The 25,791-nt window shown below is 35.9% G+C and overlaps 1 protein-coding gene across 3 annotated transcripts in view; it reads left to right on the top strand.

Annotated features, from left to right (window-relative positions):
- LOC123684586 (paired box protein Pax-6-like) overlaps positions 1-25,791 on the top strand; it is an 89,554-nt gene that overhangs the window by 24,796 nt on the left and 38,967 nt on the right. For 2 of the 3 annotated variants that reach the window (XM_045623898.1, XM_045623899.1), the window contains exons 3-5: positions 1,752-1,917; positions 4,250-4,430; positions 23,318-23,549. In XM_045623898.1, coding sequence (XP_045479854.1) covers positions 1,752-1,917; positions 4,250-4,430; positions 23,318-23,549 — 579 coding nt within the window. Of the gene's footprint in view, positions 1-1,751; positions 1,918-2,239; positions 2,415-4,249; positions 4,431-23,317; positions 23,550-25,791 lie in introns of those variants that run through there. The other variant, XM_045623900.1, reaches the window with a different exon arrangement.

Consider the following 25,791-nt stretch of genomic DNA (forward strand, 5'->3'; position numbering starts at 1 on the left):
GAACAGCTGCTTGCAAGGCAAAGACGGAAAATGGGTTCAATACGATAATTCCAAGCACAGAAAATCATGGAAATATCCCGGCCATGCTGCCATGTCGACGGCCAAACCGAATATTCACGAATTTCGGAAAAAACGGCGGAAGCAAAGTTGTACGTCTATGTAGTTCACAACGTAATTCATATATTTCATCCAATAGTTATCATAATTCCAATGAGATCGCACTGACAGAATATTATGCAATTGAAAAGACATATTTGAAGTTAATTCATTTCTTGAATCGCCATAATACGAGATAATATATGTAGGAAACACACTTCAAGCTTTGCTATTCATATTCATGAGATAATGAATTCTTTAGATTATTTTTCAGATTTCACTACTTCAATCAGTTCTCTTTTTCAGGTAATTCAAGATGATTCTTCATCTTGATTAGTGATAAATGAGGAATCCATCATCTGGTGCCGAGGCTGCTCAGTTATCCGTTTACAAAACTTCCCAATATTTGAATATTGAACTACTAGAATAGATAAAATTGTTGAAAAAAATCAAATATTTTGAATTATGAAAATAATTTTTCTGAAACTCGTTCCTTATTGAGAACTTTATAATTCTCTTTCGTTTCTATTTGAATGTTTTCTGGGGTTTTTCTTGAGACAAATTCAAAAATAGGCGAATCACTGAAACTCATTCCGATTTTAAAAGGAAATACATACAAATAAAACATAAGTTTCTCTCTTCTTCAGTTTTGATCTTTTTTGTTTGATTGGAAGATGATCAATTGATTTCAGGTAGATTTCAATCTTATACTAAAAATGATTCAGATCCAACCATTTCATGATGCTTCATTGAACATTGTCTAAAAAATGTAATTAATGTTCATTGGTAGTTACAGAAAAATAAATAACTTCAAAATTATCAATTGACTTTGACCACCAAATTTACTCAGAATATTTATCATACTGCGTTAGTGCTTCAATCTGGAAATTTGGATCATTTTGAATAATGAAGTATCTAACATAAGTGCATTTGTAAAACAACATTTGAAGAAAAATTTAAATTTAATGTATTGGATTCTCATAAAAAGTGAACTTTGGAATTGATTTTTCAAGAACTAAGTACCTTGGAAAGCCCAAACTATAAAGATCCACTTTTCCATCAGATGCTGATCCATTAATGTTTTCGTGGATTCAATACATATCCACAATCAAAGGCGTCATTCGAACTAATATTAATTGAAGAAATACCAAAGTCACGTATCGAGTTGTAGACATCTAAATTAGGTTTTCAATTGAACGTAAAAATTCAGGACAACAATACACATACATGAAAACGACTCATTTTATAATCATTGTTGGGTCTTTTCACCTCCAGTTCTGGAAGCTAACTGAAACCGTGAACTTAGCTGCTAGCTGCACTGTCGTAAATATAAAGTCAAATCTAGTTAGGCAGTTAGACAGTTGGCAGCTGATCACCTTGTCAGTGACATTCAGAACCGTTGTTGAAAATAATCGACCTAAATGACTTCAGATTTAGCTTCCACTGAAGTTTTGTCAACGGGCTGAAAACTGAGGCATCCTCGAGATGTCGACCAGATGATGGAATCCCCATAGTGCGCAAGGTTGTGTCAGTTGACTGGGCTCGTTCTTAGCTTGTGCCCACTTGACTATGATGTGCACACTTTCTAGAAACACCCAAGATTGATTTGAGAGAGTCAATATTGAGTCTAATGGAAGGACTCTATTGTTGTGCAGGTCATAGCGGTGTGAACCAGCTAGGAGGGGTGTTTGTCAGCGGGCGCCCCCTGCCAGACTCCACGAGGCAGAAGATTGTTGAGTTGGCGCATTCAGGAGCTAGACCCTGCGACATCTCCAGAATTCTGCAGGTTTCCAACGGCTGTGTCTCCAAGATTCTTGGCAGGTATGACGATGGATGTAATTTTTCCCCATAGTGAACCTAAAGCAAGAAATGCTATTTATAGATTCTGTACCATTCACGTCCATGTTCAAAATCGAGCAATTTATCACAGGAATTTGGACAGAAATAACAAATAATCAATTAAGATTTTGCCAACGTTTCGGAACGACTTGTTCCTTTTTCAAGGCTGAAAATAAAGCATTTATTAATCATAAATAGAAACATCAAAGATTTGATCTCATACCTCATGTTTGTCGCCAGATTGATGTTCGCCTCTTGTGTTTTTTTTTTATTTTTGTGCTGTGTATTTGCTGGTTCGAATAGTTGAATAAGCCGAGACTAAAATTGAGAATATGTGTCAATGATACATCGCACCAGAACATATGTAGTTCCGATTCAGTTTCTTTGTTTTTAATCTATTGACTGACATACGTCGAGACCGTTTATTTATTCTCCACTTTGACTATTTTAAATATATATTTTATTAATTGTATGATGAGGTATGAGATCAAATGTTTGATGTTTCTATTTATGATTAATAAATGCTTTATTTTCAGCCTTGAAAAAGGAACAAGTCGTTCCGAAACGTTGGCAAAATCATAATTGATTATTTGTTGTTTCTGTCCAAATTCCTGTGATAAATTGCTCGCTATTTATAGATTATTTTTATCCCATTCTTCAAAACTATTCGCCTTATTTTTCTCATATACACTGTGTCCCTAAAGTATGGAACAAATTCATTTTTAACTAAACAGACCATTTTAAGAAATTATCCTGAAACACGTCGATTTTTTATTTTATTTACCGTATTTTTAAATAATATACAGGTTTAATTACTTTCGAGTAATGACGTTACCGTCATTTTTTTAAATGGAACACCCCCATTTTGTCTCAATTTTCCGATTACTCTAGCTGAGCTGATTCCAAAAATGTATCACATGTTGATTTCAATTGGTACAGGGTAGACAAAAATACAATAGTTTTGTGCGTGCTCATGGAGTAATGCGTAACATTCTTTATTAGTTACCTAAATTAACAATATTATCAAAAATACTTATTGTCTAGCGGCAATAAATAAATAATTACATTTCACAGAAAACTAGACGAGTATGTTTTTTTAAATTGATAAGAAATAATTCCTTTCAAATTTTTTCTGCTAGACCACAAGAACCAAACATGTTTGGAAACAGCTCATTTTTGTTTATTTGAAAATGTAACAAACTACAGGATGTTACATTCAAACCAATTGCCGCTAGACAATAAGTATTCCTGATTATTATCAGGAATACTTATTGTCAATAAGTATTCCAGGAATATCAGGAATACTTATTGTCTAGCGGCAAATAGTAAGTAACGTGTAACATTCTTCATTAGTTAAATTAACAATATTTTGTTAATTTAACTAATGAAGAATGTTACACGTTACTTTATGAGCACACACAAAACTATTGTATTTTTGTCCACCCTGTACCAATTAGAATCAACATGTGATATATTTTTGGAATCAGCTCATCTAGAGTAATCGGAAAATTGATACAAAATGAGGGTGTTCCAAAAAAAAAATGACGGTGACGTCATCACTCGAAAGTAATTCATCCTGTATATTAGATTATTATTTTAAAATACGGTAAATTGAAATAAAAAATCGACGTGTTTCAGTATTATTTCCTAAAATGGTCTATTTAGCTAAAAATGAATTTGTTCCATACTTTACGGACACAGTGTATAACTAGTGTTTCATTTCATCCGTTTCAATGAATTCCGATAAATATTATATTTTTGTGTTTACATTTTTTTTGTAGCCGCTTTTAACCGAACAATGTCCGAGCCTTATCGTTTGGCTGAGTCGTGAGCCTGATCTCGAATTTTCTAAAATAAAGGAATATTGTTAATAAGTAATGCAACACCCTGTAAAGACATGTTTTGTTGTCCGAATATTTTGATAATAATTGTTAGAAATTTTTGCGCATTCAGTGATAGAGAAATTCATAAGATACTAATTTATATGACCTTTTATTTCCACTGGTTCTTTTACCTAGGTATAATATGTACTGCTCTAAATTCAAATTCAAATTTCAATTTTAATTTTTCCAGTATATTTTTATATACATATAATTCTGTGATCCACGGAACTTATATATCGCAAAGCCATTTCTGCATATTAAATGAATGTATGTAGTTCCAATCACAACATGAAACCTCAACAATAATCGAGCTATACAACCAACTCAAATATGTACTGCTCTATGTGATATTCCTTGCGAGATTTTTGAGGCTATAATTCTATTAGGATTAAAGAAGGAGACTCTTGATTTGAAAATTCAAATTTTTCTAGGTACTACGAGACAGGTTCTATTAGACCACGTGCAATAGGAGGTTCTAAGCCTCGAGTAGCCACTGCCGAAGTGGTGAGCAAAATCTCCAGCTACAAGAGGGAGTGTCCTTCAATATTCGCTTGGGAAATCAGGGATCGGTTGCTGCAGGAAGGCGTTTGTACCAACGATAACATACCAAGTGTAAGTTTCTTTTTTATATGTTTTTCTGCAAGAGATTACATTTTATCTTCCACCATCGAGAGCTATTTTTCTCTCATTTGGTGCAAGTACTGAATCTCAATAGGTTTATATTTCCTGACTCGCTTTGCTCGCCGAAGAGGCTCCGACCCTTGGACCCAGTCACTAGGCCGGTAGATCTCACACTGGGTATCCGTCAAGAAAAAAAAAATTTCTGACATCCAGGAGCTGATTTTAGACGCTCCACCCGGTATACTCTTTTGATTCTAGGAGGGGTACTCCATATGACTTTTTGCCTAGGACCTACTGTTGAGCTCCTACCCATATGAAAATATTTGATGCAAATAACTTTACATTATGACAAAAAAGATTGAAAGAAAGAGTATCAAATTTCCTTTAAAAAAGACATCAAACCTAAATTATCGAGATAATAACTAATCAAATATGAGATTGTGATCCTCAGTTGATTTTTCGTTGTGATAATTTCAAATTGCCCACAGAGAGGAATGAGAGTTGAATGTCAAAATAATCCGCAACACCCCGTATACCCGAAAACCGCGAGGAAAATCAAAGGTTTGGAAGTATTTTTGCTTTAGATGGTCCCGTTTAGGTTGTGATTTTGTATACCTACATACCTGGATTCTTAGCGAAATGACTATATCTATATAAGAGTATTCATTAATTCCACAGAATTTTTGTTAAGAGATTAAATCGCTGCAAATAATTTTGTTCCACACATATATTTTTTTTGTTTACTAGAGAACCGAAATTCCTTTCCTACGCCTATTGTATTAGGTAAACAATATTGACACTTTATTCTAACGTCAATTTAGGGATGAGCTTTACTTCTCTCATATGAGTTTTTAAATGCTTTTTGCAGTTATTTCATTCAGTTTTTCTAAACGGGACTTCTTTTTGGAAACTTCGCTGTTTTTTCAAACAGTAGCTTTTTGAACTCCAGCAGTAATCTGCCATCATGTGCATGTACCATCTTCATTGATAGCGATCCTCCATAACTTTAATATTTTTGGTGAAATCTTTCACATTGTTCCTCACTCATCTCCTAAATTTTGTGGGAAACGGTCTAAATGTGTAAATGGTGTATTTTAATACTTATATTTCACCCTAAGGATTTGGAATTATTAATCATCTTGTTAACCATTTCAACATAGTTTTGAGCTTTATGTTTCCGTAGAAAATATTCTACAACTGCAGCATATGATGTCCAAGCTTCTCGTTCAACTTGAATCATTGAATTTATGAAGGCAGGATCCTCAATTATTTGTCTTATTTGTGGGCCATCAAATATTCCTGCTTTGATTTTTTCTGTGCTCAACTGATGCATTTTTACAGTTATATATCTCTGCAAAACCTAGTCTTCGTTAAGCTCACCTTAATATGTAGGTAACGGAGGAAGTATGATTTTTTTCTCTTACTTAACTGAGTTAGGGGATTGAAAGCGTCAGTTCAGGTACCTGATAGGCAATGGTTTCACTATTTATAGATTTACCTGGAAATTACTCAATTACAGACTGACAAGATTGAGATTCTATGAGTATTTCTGCCTGAAAGATAGATCTGTGTACCATCTAATGGTATTCTCTTCAAGAACTGGGATTGTAGACTCCTTTTCCCAATCCTCTTTTCTACTTAGTATCGTAATGAAGGTTTTTTCGATGCTAATTTTTTTTTATCATCCAGTCACTGGGAAGGTTCGCTGATGGTATGTAATTAGTCAAGGAGGACCAGGCTCTCTTATTCCTTATTCCCTCATTGTCAGTACCTTCCCTGGATAGTCTTAGAGTCTCTATTACTAGATGAAGAGGTATGAGATCTGTAATGATCTCCAATGCCATAGGACACGTTCTCATAGCTCCAGTGATACAAACACAGGCTATCCTTTGTATTGTATCGAGGGCTTTCTTCGTGCTGTTCTGATTCTCCCTAGCATGCCAAACTATAGCCCCATAGGTTATCATCGGCCTCACAATCATGACGTACATCCATCGCAGTATTTTTAGGTTACATCCCCAAGCCTTACCAGCCAAATGTCTGCACGCCATCAATACAGACTGACAATAAAACCATTACACCTACATTAATGAATATATAATAATTGTAGAACTCTCATAAATGAATATACTCAATGAAACCCACATTGGTAGATAAGTTGATGTATCTAAAGAAGTAGAGCTGATAGAGAAAAACGGATTGCCATCACCAATTCTCGAACACGTTCGTTTTCATCTGAACGACGTTGGTTATGAAGACACAAAGGGAAAGCTTTGCTCCGAGACAAACCCCTTTATAACAACATCAGGCGGTTCAGTTTAATCAGTTTGTCATTATCGGTTTAACCTGGGTGACGAACCTCTTCACCCCCACCCCTCTCAAACGCATTAACGTCGTTGTCGCGTCTTCGCAGCTGATATCATCCCTCCTTTATCAGCGTATACTCGACGCTTGCAGATTTGTAATTTATCAACCCCCGAAACGCGATAACGTGAACGAACGTCCCTGAAGATGATGAAAGATTTATGTTCGAACCATTACTTTCGTTTTGCTCCGCTAGCAATTTTGATACTTCAAAATCTCATCTTATGGAGGTTTTTAGGAGGTGAATGTAGATATAATGTGAAAGTTTTCAATGCGAATTTTAGGGGTTGAAGTGTAACTTTAAGGCCTGAAAGTCACATTGAAAATACTGTTACGGCAATTAGTTTGATGATGAAACAATCATATCAATATACATAATACGATGTTAAAAAATGAATCAATGAAACCAAAGAAAATTAATATTCATCCAAATCTATTGTATCGCCTCCAACCTTCAAGTCCTTTTCTGAATAAAACGTTTATGCCAACGGATATTCCAATCATGGAAATATTATCGTAAGTAACATGATACGGATATTTAATGATTTCCGAAAAAAATCGAAAAAACAAGTTGCTAGGTAATATTTCAACAAAAATCATGAGTGCTGGTGGCAACAAAAATCCGAATCGAAGACGAGGATTTTTGCACCTACACGAATGATTTTTGTTTGAAAAAATATTAGTTTGCATTGTGTTTTTTCGATTTTTTTCACAAGAAAAATTAAATGCCCGAATGGTATTTGACAAGACTATTTCATGAAACCATAATAACTTGTTTTCAAAAATATCGTTATCTTTCATGACAAAAGCTGTCAACTTTTGCCGCAGATAGCAGCTCAGTAAAATTGTCTTTCAACAGAAACTGAAGATGCTGGCGTTGATGAAAAATCCTTGGCCATTCTGGCCAAGTTTGAAACTATATTTCTGAAACTAGCAAAATCTACCGATAGATTTAATAAAAACCTGAGAAAACTACTAATAAAGTCACACTCGCGAATGCTTCAGTCTCTCGGCGCTCGAGGAATCCCCTTATTTAATCTAAGCGAACACGAGATTGCAGAAATATATGTCGTGCGACGCGTACATATCAAGCTCAAGTGATATCAAGTAGCTTCATATCAAGCCAAGCAATAAATATCTAAAATCAAGCCAAGTCTAGCTCAAGTATATAATTTTTCACGAGCTTTATTTTCAAGTCAAGTAGTTGGTTCAAATGTCAGCTACATAGCTTCATAAATCCCTACTGAATAGTATGACATTCAAGAACACTGTTATTGTATTTTTTTTCCTTCGATATTCCAATGAAAATAGAGAAATAAGAAACAAATAAAACATTCTATCATCAAAACAGCTATAAGGAGATACGTTTTCCACCTAAACATGTAACTAATAAATGAAGACGAGAAAAACTCCCAAAAAAATAGCCTTAGCGATCAATAAATAATAGCTCTTTTAGCTGCAATGTAGCGAAAAAATAACCAAAATATGTTCCCTGGTTCAAAAGTTATAATAAATATTCAATATGTAGCTTTCGTCGCTATGTCTACTTTGAACCCTGTAACTTGGGAACTGGTGTTGACCATAATCTTCTGCTCAGCTTTTCTTATTGATGGTTTACAAAAACAATACTAACATTTGAAATCAACCAGTTGCCTGGTCCTACGAAAAACAAACTTTTCGCCAAGCAAACTACTATACTAATCAAAATACCGTTTCTAATTCAAATATTGAAATTTTTATCCTTTGTAAAAACCGCAATAGTAACACACTCCAATGAACTGACAAAAACACAAACAACAAAACAGTAAATGGTTCTCAAACTGCGCTTGAGTAAAAAGGATACTGGTTCTATCTCAGCGACAAAATACAAATAATAACACTCTTAATTGTTATAACAACATACTGGAAATGCAATTCATGTTGATATAACTTTGATAATATCGTAATGAATTCATTGAAAATAATTTGAGATGGAACTCTCCAAACATCTAAGGGTTCATCACATCCCTATAGAAATTTAATGGAAATATTTCAGTAAATTTTGGAATACCCTCAGCGCCAAAACGTACAGGGGTGGGAAAAGGAAAGGGAAAGAACTTGCGCATTTTCGTGAAAAATCCATAACGTTTTTGTTTTGAGGAAGATCGGGGATTCAGGGATGAGTGGTTGCTATGGAAATTTGCATGCATCCAATAAACGGTTCTCTGAAGATTTAGTCATCTTCGAAACAAAGCAGCCCACGTTGCACAGGTCCGGCTCCAGTCGTTCACAGTGAATGTTCGATGTTCGAATAATCAATAATCGAACTTTTGTTTCCGTCCTTCTCGGTGAGTTTTTATTCAGATAATCTTGGGTTTTGTTCGACTGATTATACAACTCATGTTCTGGTGAACCTATAGAATCCCTAAATTTCCCATAGTTACGGCGTATTGATAAGTGAATATACTACTTGACGACGTGGTATAATCGTTTTGGTGTTTCGCCTCCTGCCATATTGTGATCATTTCCATAGTAACATTCTTGGCCGTTCGCCAAAAAATAAGAGTCATGCTTAGTGAAATGTCATTGACTTATCAAAATGCAATGTTTTGGTTATAATTATTGAAATTATTCGTTATATAATCGTAACGAATACCACTCGAGCTCAGACAATGTATTTCGATTACTCGAGCTGAGCTCTCGTGATGTTTCGCGAACTTCGTCTCGTGAATCGAAGTAAAATCGAATATTGTCTATGCTCTTGTGATATTATAACTGATAATTGTGTATTACTATTACACACCTCAAATCCTACAGGATTATTATTGTTCTGATATTATTTGAATTGATATTTGCAAACATATGCAGAATGAAAAGAAGAGTTCATCCGTTCGTCGTTTTGATCTTTTCTGGCTTTCTGTTTGGGGAAAAAATCTTCAAAAATGGAAAAAAATGAATGGTCCCAATGAGAGTGCAAAATTCACAGGTTCATTTCATTTCTTGTTAATTTCTTGGGTGGTTACGGTATTTCATCCAGAGATCCCAATGAAATAATCAGCAAAGCTATTCAGTGGTCCTTGCCTTCTATATCTTCACGACTTCGCGCCACACCGTCGTAGACTCGTAGAGGAGCGTCTTTGCCAAAAGAACGGTTCTGAGCGTTGATGTTTTACATGGTACTGAGTTGCGTGTGGTGCCATCATACAGAGGTGGGAAAAAGTCACCACCAAGTAAGGAGAACGCGAGCAAATTATATGAACATCATTGCTTGTCTTATGCTCGGCTCTATTGATGCGACGCTAGAACTAGGGATTCATCCAGCCAAATAGCTTGACATTTTAACCAACTACTTGACTTGAAAATTAAGCTCGTGAAGAATTACATACTTGAGGTTGACTTGACTTGGTTTTAGATATTTATTGCTTGACTTGATATCAAGCTACTTGATATTATTTGAGCTTAATATACACGCGTCACGCGGCATATATTTCTGCAATCTCGTACGTGCTTAGACTAAATAAGGTGATTCCTCGAATGCCGAGAGACAGAAGCATTCGCCAGTGTGACTTTATTAGTAGTTTTCTCACATTTCTATGAAATCTATTGGTAGATTTTGGTAGTTTCAGAAATATCTTTCCAAACTTGGCCAAAAAGGCCAGGGATTTTTATCAACGCCAGCATCTTCATCTCCTGTTGAAAGACAATTTCCCAGAGCTGCTCTTACAGTTACAAAAACCCTCAGTAGGTTAGGCGACAAATCTATAAGATGCCTCATGTGTCTTAAAACCTGAATGGAAAATTATGAAATCAAACAAAGCCTGGAGATTTCTCAATATTAAAAACTTCATTTTTTTAATTTTATTATGATTTATATTGATTTAATTTATATTTCAATTTCAAAAAAGTTGATATTTTCGGTTCTTTCATACAATAAGTTTAATGAATAAAAGGGTTTTTTGCAAGGTTCCTCCCCATTTCATCATTTTTTTTATTGATGTGACACTACACAATAAAACTGCTAAAAATCAAGTAGCTTGATAGGATTCGAGTACTTGATAAATAAATACTTGACTTGACTTAAATTGAGATTGAAAAACTACTACTTGACTTGATTTCAAGTCATGCCATTGGAGTAGTTCGAATATCAAGTGAAGTAGCATGAATATAGGGATTCACGACTTGACTTGATATTCAAGCTACTTGGCTTGAACTTGACTTGAAATCAACTCAGGTTCGAGTCAAGTAGTAGTTTTTCAATGTTAAGTCAAGTCAAGTACTTAATAAATAAATACTTGACTTGACATTGAAAAACTACTACTTTACTTGAACTTGAGTTGATTTCAAGTCAAGCTCAAGCCAACAAACTTGAATATCAAGTCAAGCCATAAATTTCTACATCAGAATCATAGAAAATTCAAGTAAAATATCGAAAAAAATATGAATATTTCAGTGACAACAGATCCGTTGGAATTTTGCTTTTGTCTATGCAATAAAATAACAATTTCAATCTTCGTGCAGAACCACAGAAAACTCAAGTAGAATATCAACAACAAAAATGAGGAAACACTGATGTGAAGTTTTTGAGAGCTCGTTCTTTACAAGGATGCAATTGGCACATGAAGGAACGAGCTCCCAAAAGCTCCTAACTTCCCGTCAATGCATTTCGAATTTTTCAGTCTTATTCCATCTGAATCAGAACTTCCACATTTTTCAAAACACCCTGTACTGTAATGAGGCGCCCGACCCTAAACGCCCTTCGGATGCCAGACGACGTCAGCCGGCAACGTCTTAAGCCCGGATAGCCGCCGCACGCTGCGATTTCCTTCCGCCGCTCTGGTGTGGGTGGGCACCCTCGTTCGCCCGCGCGCGCGGTCCGGGGGGGACGGCCATGAGCGAGATACTTTCTCGCTGTTTCGGTACGGTTTTAAAGTTGATTCCTCTCGCTTGAGTGGTCCGCAGATTCTCCAATCAATGCGGCACACGCTCCCCGGCCTCGTCGCGCGCTACCCGGAACGCTTTGGGTTTGCGTGAAGGGGATAATGAAAGTAATTGCTTCATCGTCTGGCCGATGAGGACGACGCTACGAATGCCCGTTTCGCGATTGTTGACGGGCGCACCTGAGATGAGTATGTTTAGGTGTCTAGCGGAGCTTCCATTTTCGAATAGAATCAAATTGATTATGTTTACAAGAAATATTACAATAAGTTAGGCGTCCCCCAGGGATCCGTCCTTGGGCCACTACTTTTCATATAGTTTGTTAATGCCATGCCGGAGTGATACTTCATTGGCTGTAAAAGCTGATAGTCTGGATGAATTGAAGACAAAGTGTGCACTACTCATTCACATTTTTCAAAACGTAAAATTGGTAAAATTCACTTATTGTGAATGGAAAGAAAAGTCAAGTCCTTAAAGGACCCCGCACGTTTTATATGGGAAATGGCTTTCCGTGAATTTGGCTGAATTATTGATATGTTGTAGTTCTTGATAAACTGATCAGAAGTGTCAATAGCCACAAAGCTCAAAAATGGACAGTTTTCGAGATATGGAGCTTTGAAAATGGATTTTTTTCAATTTTAGGGGGTTTTTGCTCATCAATCGGGCAGCTCTCATTTTTGGTTGGGATGGAATTTGGATGTTCGGCGGCCAGAACCCGACTGAGAAATGATCTTCCTTGGTTATATCAGGCACCGCCATCGATAATTTTTTATACACTGCTCCACATTGGCTATGAAATGAGATACAAAATCCAAGATCTTCCATACATCTTTTCATGCCACAAGATGACGCCAGAATAATTCACATGAACGAGAAACGACATATTGTGAGATTTTATTAAGAGAGACCATAATAACTGAATCCTCATATATCTGATGCTAATAATATCAAATATGTTAGCCAAAATGTTCATAACCAGGCACCGCGAGCTGTAATGTCGTTTCTCGGTCATGTGAATTATTCTGGCGTCATCTTGTGGCATGAAAAGATGTATGGAAGATCTTGGATTTTGTATCTCATTTCATAGCCAATGTGGAGCAGTTTATAAAAAATTATCGATGGCGGTGCCTGATATAACCAAGGAAGATCATTTCTCAGTCGGGTTCTGGCCGCCGAACATCCAAATTCCATCCCAACCAGAAATGAGAGCTCCCCGATTGATGAGTAAAAACCCCGAAAATTGCAAAAAATCCATTTTCAAACCTCCATATCCCGAAAACTGTCCATTTTTGAGCTTTGTGGCTATGGACACTTCTGATCAGTTTATCAAGAACTACAACATATCAAAAATTCAGCCAAATTCACGGAAAGCCATTTCCCATATAAAACGTACGGGGTCCTTTGGTATTCGTGATTCGGGTTGAATTGTGCCATTTATTCTTAGCACAGAAGATGGTAGTCTGAAGTCTATTTAATGAATCAGACTTCTAGGACTTCACGTTGACATGCCTATATTTGAGGTGGCACTTTCATATAGACCATCTATGTAAGAAGTTGAATCAATTTTTGTACGCCATATATCGTCTGGAACACTCGCTTCCAGTGTTGTGGGGTACGTCCTCTGCAAGTGGTCGTGTTTTCATCGCACAAGAAAAAAATCATTTGCTTGATTTTCGGCCTAAGACCTCAAAAGTCCTGTAGATCAACATTCAGGAACTTTGAAATTTTTTAGTGACTTTCATCATTACCAGACTCGACATGATGCTCTTATATATGCATCCCACGACATCATACTACTATAAATACGAAACATCACCCACTTTTGCTGGTATTCAGATGTTCAGTCATTTGCCAAGTGAATTGAAATTTCTAGATGACAAAAAATTAAAGGGGAGGATCAGGTTTATGTCGATTGAGAAATGTTTTTATATAGCACTGAAGGATTTTTCTCTGACTCCTCGAATCAGTTGTTCATAATTTTTTCTTTTTGTTCCTTATATTGATATTATTATTTCAATTTAATTTTTATGGCAATATGCTTTTTCTTCGATTGTGATTATTCTTGTGTTGACATTTCTGATACATTATATTATGTCTTAAAGGATTAATGAAGATTGATTGATTGAATCGTTCGACTCGCTAATAGAGATTCAAGGCGGACTTGATATTCAAGTCACTTGAATTGGAATCAAGTCAAGTTCAAGTAGTAGTTTTTCATTGTGTAGTATGCTCATCAATGAATATGATGAAATGAGAAAGAACCTTGCAAAACACACTTTTATTCAATGTTTTGTTAAAAAAACCGAAAATATCAAATTCTTGAAATAGAAACATAAATTGAATCACTATAAATCGTAACAAAATAAAAAATATTAAAAAAATTAAGTTTCTCGAAATTACGAAACCTCCAGGCTTTGTTTGATTTCATGATTTTCCATCCAGGATCTAAGACATATGAGGCATCTCACAGATTTATCGCCTAACCTATTGCGGATTTTTGTTACTGTAAGAGCAACTCTGGAAAATTTTCTTCCAACAGGAGCTGCAGATGCTGGCGTAGATGAAGAATCCTTGGGCATTTTGGCCAAGTTTGGAAAGATATTTCTGAAACTACCAAAATCTACCAAAAGATTTCATAGAAATGTGAGAAAACTACTAATAAAGTCACACTGGTAAATGCTTCAGTGTTTTGGCTCTCGAGGAATCCCTTTATTCAGTCTAAGCGCACACGAGATTAAAGAAATATATATCGTGCGACTCGTGCATATTTAGATCAAGTAATATCAAGTAGCTTGATATCAAGTCAAGCAATAAATATCTAAAATCAAGTCGAGTCAAGTTCAAGTATGTATGTAACTTTTCAAGAGATTGATTTTCAAATCGAGTAGTTAGTTAAAATGTCAAGCTTCCTAGTTTGACAAATCCCTATTCGCATTCATCATTCAATTTGTCTATTCCATAACGTCAAGCCATTTCATTTTGCTCGATTTACAGAAGATATCTTGGATAAACTTAGGAAAACGATATTTATCCTTCGAAGATGATTATTTTGTCTAAGTGTACACCAGCTGCGACTCGATCGAATCAAGAAGCTCAAGTGATATCAAACAGCTTGATATCAAGTCAAGCAGAAAATATCTCAAATCCAGTCAAGTTCAAGTATATGATTTGTCACGAGATTGATTTTCAAGTCACGGCTTCAATTCAGTGCTTCTTTCTTCCTACACCACGTCAGTGCTCTCTTCAGTTCTGACGACGCTATCATCATATAGCAATATCGAAAATAAATTATGAGATATCTAACCAAGTGGATACAGTGTTTCTAAATATTTCAAATACACAACTCTAATGGTCTACCAACACCTCAAGAAGCGTGTATTACAAATCAGAAATAACCTTTTCACTATCGTGTTAAACTACAATTTCCCATATCCTGCAAATAAACAACGACGCCCATACATCACCACCTATATAGCCGCAAAAAGAACATCGCGACGCTATACCCCGAATAGAGTAGTTTCACTCCTATCAGGAATAATAACGACCAAATCAGGGAAGCTGGGACGCATGCCAAGATACGTAATAAAAACAAGGAAGACAGGATGTGTACGCAAACAGGCGCTAAATCTATGCACCCTCCGGGGGAGTTCGAAGGGAATTTGCCTTGTTCACGGTTTGCTGCCCGCCACCCCTTGCAGCCCTGCATTACACAGCGTTATTCTCCTCCAGACTCCCGACTTCATTTCTTCCTTCCTGATGCCACGCCGAGAAAAGTGTGTTTTGTCGCCGACGAACGAGATAGGCCATTGTTCGGTGGACTTTTATGTGCCGGTGCTATCTAATATGTTCGTGTGTCAATCTGCGTTATGACGGAGGAGGGTGGTGAATGTGAAGCCCCGTAACATCTCCGATCAGGGAAATGGTATACGAACTTTGAGCTGAGAACTGACGAGAAAAAATAATTCAGTACAAAACTCTTACTGGAACTAGTTCGTTTGAATAGTTCCCTACTCTTTCACGAACTAGTCCTTTTGAATAGTTCCCAACTCTTTCACGAACTAGTTCGTTTGAATATTTCGTTAGTTCACGAACCAACTGTAAATCTGCCCCGTAACATATCCGATGGAAATGGTATACGAACTTAGAATTGAGAACTGATGAGAAAGAATAATTCAGTTCTCAACTCTTTCGCGAACTAGTTGTCGATATTTACTAGTTCCAAAGTTTTTCACGAACTAGTTCGTTTGAACAGTTCGCTAGTTCACGAACCAACGCGGTGAAATAGTGTTTAGTTCGTTATCTTTCGATCTATAAGACAACAGGAAATCCAGTTCATTCCTGAACTAGTTCGTAAGAGTTCCAAGTTCTTTCGTGAACTAGTTCATTAGTTTGCTTACCAATTGACGATGTTGAGGATTTCACAACTCTTTCGTGAAATAGTTCATTAGTTGACGAATCAAATGATCATTCTTGATCGTTAGTTCTCGAAGGATGACTTCATCTCTTGCATCAGAATGAATTGACAATATTGATGAGGATGAGAGTTAACTTTGAATCAAAAAATTTTCCATGCATTTCTAATGGTTCCAAAGATTATACTAATCACTCTCAAAAGTGATACTGCGAGGTATCACAGAGACCTAGGAGAGTAGGAAATTAAAACATTTAATAACCAAACTTTAAATCTCTTGTTCGTAAATTCTCGAACAATAACTTCATCTCTTGGATCAGAATGAATTGTCCATATCGATGAGGATATGTGGAAACTTTGAATTACGATCAATTCGGGAATCAAAGAATTTCCTAAGCATTTCTATTGGTTCTAAAAATGATCTCTCTTCCAATAACTATGCAACTGAGAGGTCTCACTACAGTGGCCTCACGGAATTTCAGTCGGAATTTGAAACAGAAGAAACAAATTATTTTCTTGGGAAGTTCATCGAAACTTGCTCATCAAGCTATTTTACTTTTTTTATATATTTCTTCCCTTGGAGATGTCTACAAATTTTGGTGTGTTTAGTGATTAGATTTTATTTAGATAATTCTAATGGCGACTCCAATTCGAGAATCGAGATTGCCGGTAGGTACTTCTCAGGTGATACTTCTCAGGTGATCTGTCGGTAGCACTTATTCAAATTAGCGTAATTTTCATGGAGACAACAGCAAAAAGCTGTTATTCAATAAAATGGCCATCTTCTTGAAATCAATCCTTTTAAAATTCAAGAAGGCTATAGCGTTCAACAGTTGTCAGTTTTAATCAAGCTTCTTCAAGAGTGAGTTGGAACACCAGTATTTTAAGACAACCCAATACACGCAGAAATTTGGTAACATTAGAAATTGATTGCTGCAGGATAATATTACCTTCGTCTGGTCTATCCATCGGCTCAATAATTGATGGTTTTAAAATTGAAGGGCTAACTCGAAGTTGAGTCTAAGCGTCATTCGGAGATTAGTTACAACAAATAATATTTACCTTAGTTGGTCATGCAGAAGCCATCTACGACATATAGAAACTGAATTTAATCTAATTGTAAGGAGTTTTCGATGAAGAAATGGACATGAAACGATGTTATAATCGCAAACCTTAAGGTTTGAGACCATTGGCTAAAATATTTGCAAATAAAAGCATTTGGAAAAATGAAACCACTCCTTTTATATAGCAATAAATTTTCCAAAAAAAATATTATCTCCTGAGAGAGATGAGGAGAGCCCACAAATCACATAAATAAAAGCAAAACAAAGCTATTTTTTTCAAAGTGTTTCTTCTTTTCGAATCTCATGAAATGGAAGCTAAAACCAATGCGATAATATAACCTGGTTTCATTAAACCTTCAACGATTCTTCGAGTCGGTTGACAAATCCATCCCACAATGGCACTCATCGAAAAAATGTACTCGACTCATTTCCGCCGTTCTTGAGCATCTCCTTAGACTTGCACCGTCCAATCGGACTGTTGAACGCAACACACTTCGCAAATGGTTTCAATTTCATCCACCACAAAGGAACAGAACCTTTCGATTCCCATCCAGTCTTTCTCGTCCATTGTTCGACAACCTGTAAGCAATACAGTCATGAAAGGAAAAAAAAACCGATTCAGCCGACGTCAAATGTCAATTAATCTGAGATATTCTTGCACAATTTGTTCTACAATGTGTGGCAGAATGGACTGATTAGTCAAAAAACTCGAAGGAAGCGTTTACACACTTAGGAAGTTGCTTAAAAGGTTTTCCTAGAATATTATTATATTAACGGAACCCCACCAATGAATTTGACCACAAAACTTCCTTTAGGGGTTAAGGATTCTCGGCTTATTTGTTATTCAAGCTACTTGACTTGAAATAGTAATTTTTCAATGTCAATTCAAATACTCAACCAATAAATACTTGACTAGGTATTGAAAAACTACTACTTGTCTTGAAATTGAGTTCGTTTCAAGTCAAACTCAAGTCAAATGACTTAAATATCAAGTCAAGCCTTCAATCCCTACTACTACTACTACTACCTTGAGGTTTGAGACCATTTGGTGCAATATTTGCAAACAAAAGCATTTGGGAAAATGAAACCACCCGTTTTATATTACAATAAATTATACAAAAAATATATTATCTCTTGAGAGAGATAGGAAGAGTCCCCAGATCACATAAATAAAAGCAAAACAAAGCCAATTTTTTTGAAGTGTTTCTTCATTTCAATTCTCATTAAATGGAAGCTCAAAGCAATGCGATAATATAACCCGGTTTCATTTAGCTTTCAACGATTCTTCGAGTCGGTTGACAAATCCATCCCACAAAGGCACTCATCGAAAAAAAATGTACTCGACTCATTTCCGCCGTTCTTGAGCATCTCCTTAGACTTGCACCGTTCAATCAGACTGTTGAACGTAACACACTTCGCATCAAATGGTTTCAATTTCACCATCCACAAAGGAACAGAACCTTTCGATTCCCATCCAGCCTTTCTCGTCCATTGTTCGACAACCTGTAAGCAATACAATCGTCATTGAAGGAAAAAACCGATTCAGCCGACGTCAAATGTCAACCACCCGAGCACCACTCTTTGGGAATCGGGAATAACCAATCTGGCGGCAATCGGGGCACGGGGGGAGACATTTCAATTAGTTAGAAGTAAAAACACAAATTGCATTCTTTCCGTCTTCGGCCGACAATGCCACTGAGGAAAAAAGGGCTTGAAAGGGCCTCGTGGGGCGCAGCGCATTATAGAGAGCCCCCCAGTGGGCATTGTGCGAGCTGCAAGTAAGCATTGACAGCATCGACAGTGCTCCACTAGCTATCAAGTACCTCTGAATTGTTTGAATTTTAATTTCGAGAATGCCGATGTAATCTCGATGAGAACCTTCGTGACTTGGGGTCACATGCAAGGAACAATACGTCTATAATGAAAAGTTGGACGGCGTTCAACTTGGGTTCTATGTAGGAAGATGGGGAAGCGATGAATACTAATATCGATGATAAGAATCGGCAATGAATTTCCGCGCTTTTATTGCTATATTCATATCCGGAGAGAAAACTCTATTTTTGGTTGTTTCGATTTTCAAAGAATGTTTTAGTCAACTAAAAGAAGGTAGTTATTTCACCATTGTTTGTTGTATATTGGCAATATCAAGGCCCAAGGAGAGTGACTGATTTCAGGCAAAAGCTTATTTATAAGTTTCCACTTTAATACATTTGAAAAAGACGAGTCATCGGCTTTGTCCAATCTCGTAGGAATGTGTCGAATCCCTCTATATTCGCACAATATGCCTCAAAATCGATTCAATAAATCAGGTTGATGTAGTTCACAAAGACTTTAGCAAGGCCTTCGATCGTATGTCTCATAAATTTATTAATATTATTATTATTGAACAACTACTCAGAAAGTTATCTGGATATGGTTTAACTGGTGTTCTTATATCCCTTTTGGAATTCTTTCTGACTAATATAAAAGTAATAATAATGTTTATTCAAAATATACATGAAAAATTACAGAATATGGAACACTAAGTTGAACATGAAGGGTTGAAATCAGTTTCATTCATGTTGTTATATTTTTCAACAACCTCAATTTTCAAAATTTAAAAGAAATAATCAATAATCAACATAAAAAGATAGATTTAAGAAAAACTTAATCATATCAATTAACGCCCCACGTTGGGCGCCAATTGTTATAATTTCTATCATTAATTTTATAAATTTTTAAGAATTGGGCTGGGTTCTTAGTCAGAAATGGGATATTTCCTAATTTCAAAATTATGAAACAAGATTCTTAGATAATGTGTTATAATAATAATTCACATTTATGTATTTATATATTCATAATTAGAATTATGTTTCGTAATATTATTTAGAATTAAGTTTGGATAGTGAAAATTTGTTAAGTATGGCGCATTGAAAAACATTTGATTTAAGAAAATTCCAAAATTTAAGTGACAGCAGTTTGATAGATGAGGCATAGACATTAGTTTCATAGATTCGACACAGTTGAAGAAACATCATCGAAGGCGGAAAGCAAGATTACAATCGACGATTGCCAAGGAACGTTCGATCAGAGACGTCAGAATTAAAAAAAAATTCGAGTCGAGTTGCAAAAGTCTAGAATCAATGAATTATTAATCCAAGATATAATTCAGAAGTGAATGTGAATTATTAAATATAATAGAAACAAAAAAACATTAAATTCAATAAAAACTACTGAATGAAGAATATAATTTCATGGAGAATGAGAAATTATAATTGATTGAGTTGGAACTGGATGAATTCAAGATCACATACAATATTTCATATTGAGGTACCTGATTCCTATGATCATTTTTTCTGCCATTAATCAAGGATGTGCAGGAGTTATAACAATCTCATAACTAAAAGCCACAAGATTTTTTGTTTATTTTTTTTTCAAACGATTTATCATCATCAATGAATCTTTATCTTTCGTTTTTATTATTGCATCCACCTGTCATTAGGCCTTGGCCAGATGAATGTATTCTGAAATAAGGAAAAGTGTTTCCTTCGAATAAATCATCCTACTCTTTTGTAAACGACTCTCAAACGATAGAATAAAATTAATATAAAAAAAATCGAAGCGCAGCTGTATTTGCAAATATGATCCTACATGTACTTGCGTTCTGTTCAAAATGGAACAAAAAATAATAAAACCTGATCACTTCATCACTCTTCAAGGTTTTCAATAAATATAAAGAAAAAGGAAATAAAAGTGAGATCAAATTTTTCTTGGCTGAATCTGAATGGAGCATTTGATGAGCGAAATTCAACTTATTTGATGTACCAGAAATAAGGCAAGAACTCGAGGAAAATTATATTCGAATAAATAATGAAGTGTATTAAATTTGTGCGGGGTAGTTATTTATTCTGGAAATATGTTGAGTGATCGGTTGCCTACTTTACCGTCGATATAACTGTATATATTTCATTCGTTTCTCTTCATTTTTCTCTACTTCTTTTCACTGAGCAGTTCTGCTAAACGATTTTACAGTCAACTAAATTTTTATCATTAAATAATCATTGATATGAGGACTTTTCAAATATTAAAAGTTTCATTTTCAAGCATGTTTAATAACCTATAACTTTCGCAATATCCATTCAGTATCAAATTCCAAGATCGCATCTAATAGCAACCCCCCAATTCAAATTCCCAATAATTGAGATGTTCACGTCATGACCCAACCCCCAAATAATTCACCCCTTTTCAACCGGTAAACCGCCACCTCCCAGAGGACCGAACGTAGTAATTGCAAAATTTTAAGCTTGTGGGAACCCAGGGGTGTAATCCGCACTCATATCGGGACCTGCAACACTCCCCTACCCCTTTCCGTTTCCAGAATGCTTGAAAAAACGCGCACAATGAGCAAAACGCTCGTTTCGAACACCGTTGTGGAAAACGCCGAACCTGCACGTGTCCGAAAAGCAATAAATTCTCTAAAACGGGCGGCTTAACTCGCATATTTAACTGTAAAAATGCTTTTTCGTTGGGGTGGTGCCGAACCCCGTCGAAGTCGAGTCCGATCCTTTCAATACTAATGTGCAATAATCTACGGGGGGCCGCGTGCAGGTCGCGTGGCCGTTTTCCACACCGGACTTGAGCCCGATGCAGAAGAAGTTATTAGCTTATCACTGGGAGACGGATTGGAACAGATTTTAATAAAGTGCCCCTAGAGATAAGGAAGGGTGTGAGGAGAATTCGATGCTGGTGTATGAAGTCTTAATATCTTGTTGCCTGAAATTGCTCCCTGCGCTTGCTAAGGGTTCTTATTACATTTTATGACGGCGGTAGTTCGAAGATTTATGAATAAAAAGGGTAATTGCATCATCAATCTGCAGTAAAACATAATATTCTCAAACATTTTCTATTCACGTGCGTTCTAAACAACTACTTATTTAGTTACTGAGTTTTATGCTGTATTTGATTGCCTCATCCCTCAACTTAAAAATATGATAAAATTTAAAATTCGCAATAATAATAATATCTATTTACTTCCAGAATCATCATCATAGTGTAGGTACAATAATGAAATGAAAACAAGTCAAATAGATCATGAATTGAAAATCAACTTAATACTGAGAGTTCTCTATTGCGTTTTACAGATATTCATTGAAAAACTATGGTTCACAATTTAATATAAATGAAACTTTCTTCGATGTAGGAGACATATTTATTTTTAACCATCTTTCTTTTCGTTGGTATGGTTTTCGAAATTTCAGATATTGAAATCTCTTAAAAATGCAGTAATGAGGACTATTTATTGACTATATATTGACCGGTACTAAATGCAGAATCCAGTGCATGTTATCCTATTCTTCTGTTTCCTCTTGAAATCATCTGATGGGTACTTTTTTGCCACTAAACTAGTAAGGGGTTGTCCTTAGTTCCTCTTGTTTACTACACTGGTGTATGGTTGATCCTATTACCTTTCGTTAGTTTCGTAAGAAACTGATGTCAAAAAAGATGATTTATCTGAACCTGTTCCAGAGATATGCAGCGATATGTTGGTTTATTTACAAGATCCTGTTTATTTTTTTATGCGGAGTTATCACCTTCAAGAAATCTAATTTTTTTCATATGAAATTCGTTATATCATCCTTTTTACTGTTCTGACTCTTTTAGTAAAGACATTATGCACCAGAGAATGATTTAATCTTTTTATAAAATACCTATTGCTTAACATCTGAGAAAATTTTTATAGAACTGTTATAGAACCATCAATAATTAAAAATGTTCTAAACAACTGTCATCTCCAAAAAAGTGGTTTTCTATACTATCTAAAGATTATAATATTATAATTGGGCTATAAAGTCAATTGTTGCAACTGATCCGGTAAATGACTTTCACAGCTTTACTGGCCTATGTATATCCAGAAAATAATTTGACGAATTTTCGTCAATACAGCGTCTGATATCGACTCTCAGTGGCAGAGAGTTTGTTGTCATAAATCTTGATACAACCCTACAGTTTCAAAAGTATCAACTCACAAGAGCGTGGCGGCCAATTCTTGTCACCAAACAAGGCCATGACATTGTCAGGATAGCACTCGTGCAAGACTGTCGTCGGTTTAGCAAGTAGCACCTCTTATCTTCATATTTTTGTTACAGGTTTCCTCCATCAACAGGGTACTGAGAAATTTAGCCGCTCAGAAAGAACAGGCTGGCAATTCACCAACACCAACGTCGAACGAGAGTGTGTACGACAAGCTGAGGCTGCTCAATGGAAACCAAGCAAGTTGGAGACCTTCTCCATGGTACTCGCCAACGAATAGCACCTTTCCTTTGCAACCCATGAGCCCTCCGCCTTCAATATTATCCGACGATCTGAATTCCAAGAAGAGTGAGTACAAACATTATTTCGAAAATATACATATAATTATGTTACTGTTAATTGTTATGTTAATTTTCCATTTTCTGACTATCCAAGTGCTGAATGAATATTAGTTTTATTCCTATAGACAGCTATTAAATGGAAATTCTAGAAAAACGCTGACTTGGTGTCTTGAGCTGTTGAGCACTCTACGACGAAGCGCATATTGCGGTGTTAGTGGCCATAGAATCGAAAATAAAAGAGGTTTCTCAAAAAATCTTTTTCTGCTAAAATATTCAGAAGAATGTGTGTCCTCGTCGCCACCATTTTTTTTTTTCATAAAAATCTCATTAACTCATGAACCGTTGAGTTTTTACCCAAGGTATGCCATATTGCCGAAATTGTCATCAAAGCAATAATATACTGAGTGAGCAATTTGAAATAAGAAAGTACTTAGAAGTCTGTTTCCGGTGTAAACAGAAGTTGTAGAGATCTGAAAATATTTTAGGAAGAAAGATCGTTGTCTCAAACCCCATTATGCAAATTTTCAGCACAAAATAATGATTGGTTTTCCATAAACGTCTAATGAACGGTGAATCACCCTGTATTATAACGGGTCTTTTTTTCGAGGTATATAACTTTAAGTTGGCATTACTGTTCAAGATGGCGACCGATTTAACAGCTGTCAAGTGATTTATTCTCAGTTTGGTTCGGCAATTCATCATGAATAGACTCACGCCTGAACCACGCTTACAAATAGTGCAATTTCATTTCGAAAAAAATGGTTCTGTGCGGAATACGTATCGCGCACTACGTCCATTTTATTTTGTTTAGCGATGAAGCGCACTTCTGGTTGAATGGCTACGTCAACAAACAAAACTGCCGCATTTGGAGTGAAACTAATCCTCGAGTGTATATCAAAACACTGTTACATCCAGAAAAACTGACTGTTTGGTGCGCTTTATGGGCTGGTGGAATCATTGGTCCGTACTTCTTCAAAAACGATGACCGCCAGAACGTTGCAGTCAATGGTGATCGGTATAGAGCCATGATTACTAACTTTTTCATTCCTGAATTGAACAATCATGATGTCCAGGAGCTGTGGTTCCAACAAGACGGCGCAACATGTCACACAGCTCGTGCCACAATCGATTTATTGAAAGACACGTTTGGTGACCACCTAATTTCACGTTTTGGACCTGTGAATTGGCCTCCAAGATCTTGTGAGTTAACACCGCTAGACAACTTTCTCTAGGGTTATGTAAAGTCATTGGTCTATGCGGATAAGCCACAAACCCTAGACCATTTGGAGGACAACATTCGCCGTGTTATTGTCGATATACGGCCACAAATGTTGTAAAAAGTCATCGAAAATTGGACGTCCAGATTGGACTACACACGAGCCAACCGTGGCGGTCATATGCCAGAAATCATATTTAAAATGTTATGCCACAAAATTATCTTGCGGATAAATAAAATTCATGTCAATCGAATAATTCATCGTTGTTTTATTGCAATTTAAAGTTCTATAGCTCTGAAAAAAATACCCTTTATAATCCTGTTATTGTATATTGTTCATTATAAAGAAATATTATGAATCAACCAAAATATAATAGTATTTCATTCAACAAACAGTGAAAATTCGATGTATAATTGAAACGTACCCAAAATTTCAAGACTCACTGTGTAAATTCACTCGACACCGGACGTTCTCAACTGTTAGGGGAAGTAATTCAGCATCAGATGGAATAGGATGAATGGAATCTATTTGCGTACTTTGCCGGGTGATTACTAACGTTCACTGATGCCAGTTAGGAGCTCCGAACTGAACCACGAAATTCCACAAATTTAATATCTGGTCTTTGAAGTGCCACAGGGGGGTATTTAAACCAGATCGTTTCCTCTTTAAGGTCCTTTTTGAATAGTGCGAATTATTCGGCAGTTATACTGGGTTATCCATGTCGTGATCCGGATTTCACAGTCCTGTTTCAATGACATATGTCAAACAGAACTGTCATACGAAACGTCATATGTTTAGTTTAGCTTAAGGTTAGCCTATCAATGATATGGTTCCTTTATCTACTGCTGAACGTGAGAAATTGTGAAAACCTACTACTTGGGATTCAAGCTACTTGACTCAATCTCAAATCAAGTAGTAGTTTTTCAATGTTAAGTCATTTTACTTATAAGTAACATGACTTAACATTGAAAAACTACTACTTTTTCAATGTTTAGTCATTTGACTTCAACTTGAGTTGATTTCAAGTCAAGC

The sequence above is a fragment of the Harmonia axyridis genome, chromosome 7 (assembly GCF_914767665.1).
Source record: "Harmonia axyridis chromosome 7, icHarAxyr1.1, whole genome shotgun sequence".
Classification (NCBI taxonomy): Eukaryota; Metazoa; Arthropoda; class Insecta; order Coleoptera; family Coccinellidae; genus Harmonia; species Harmonia axyridis.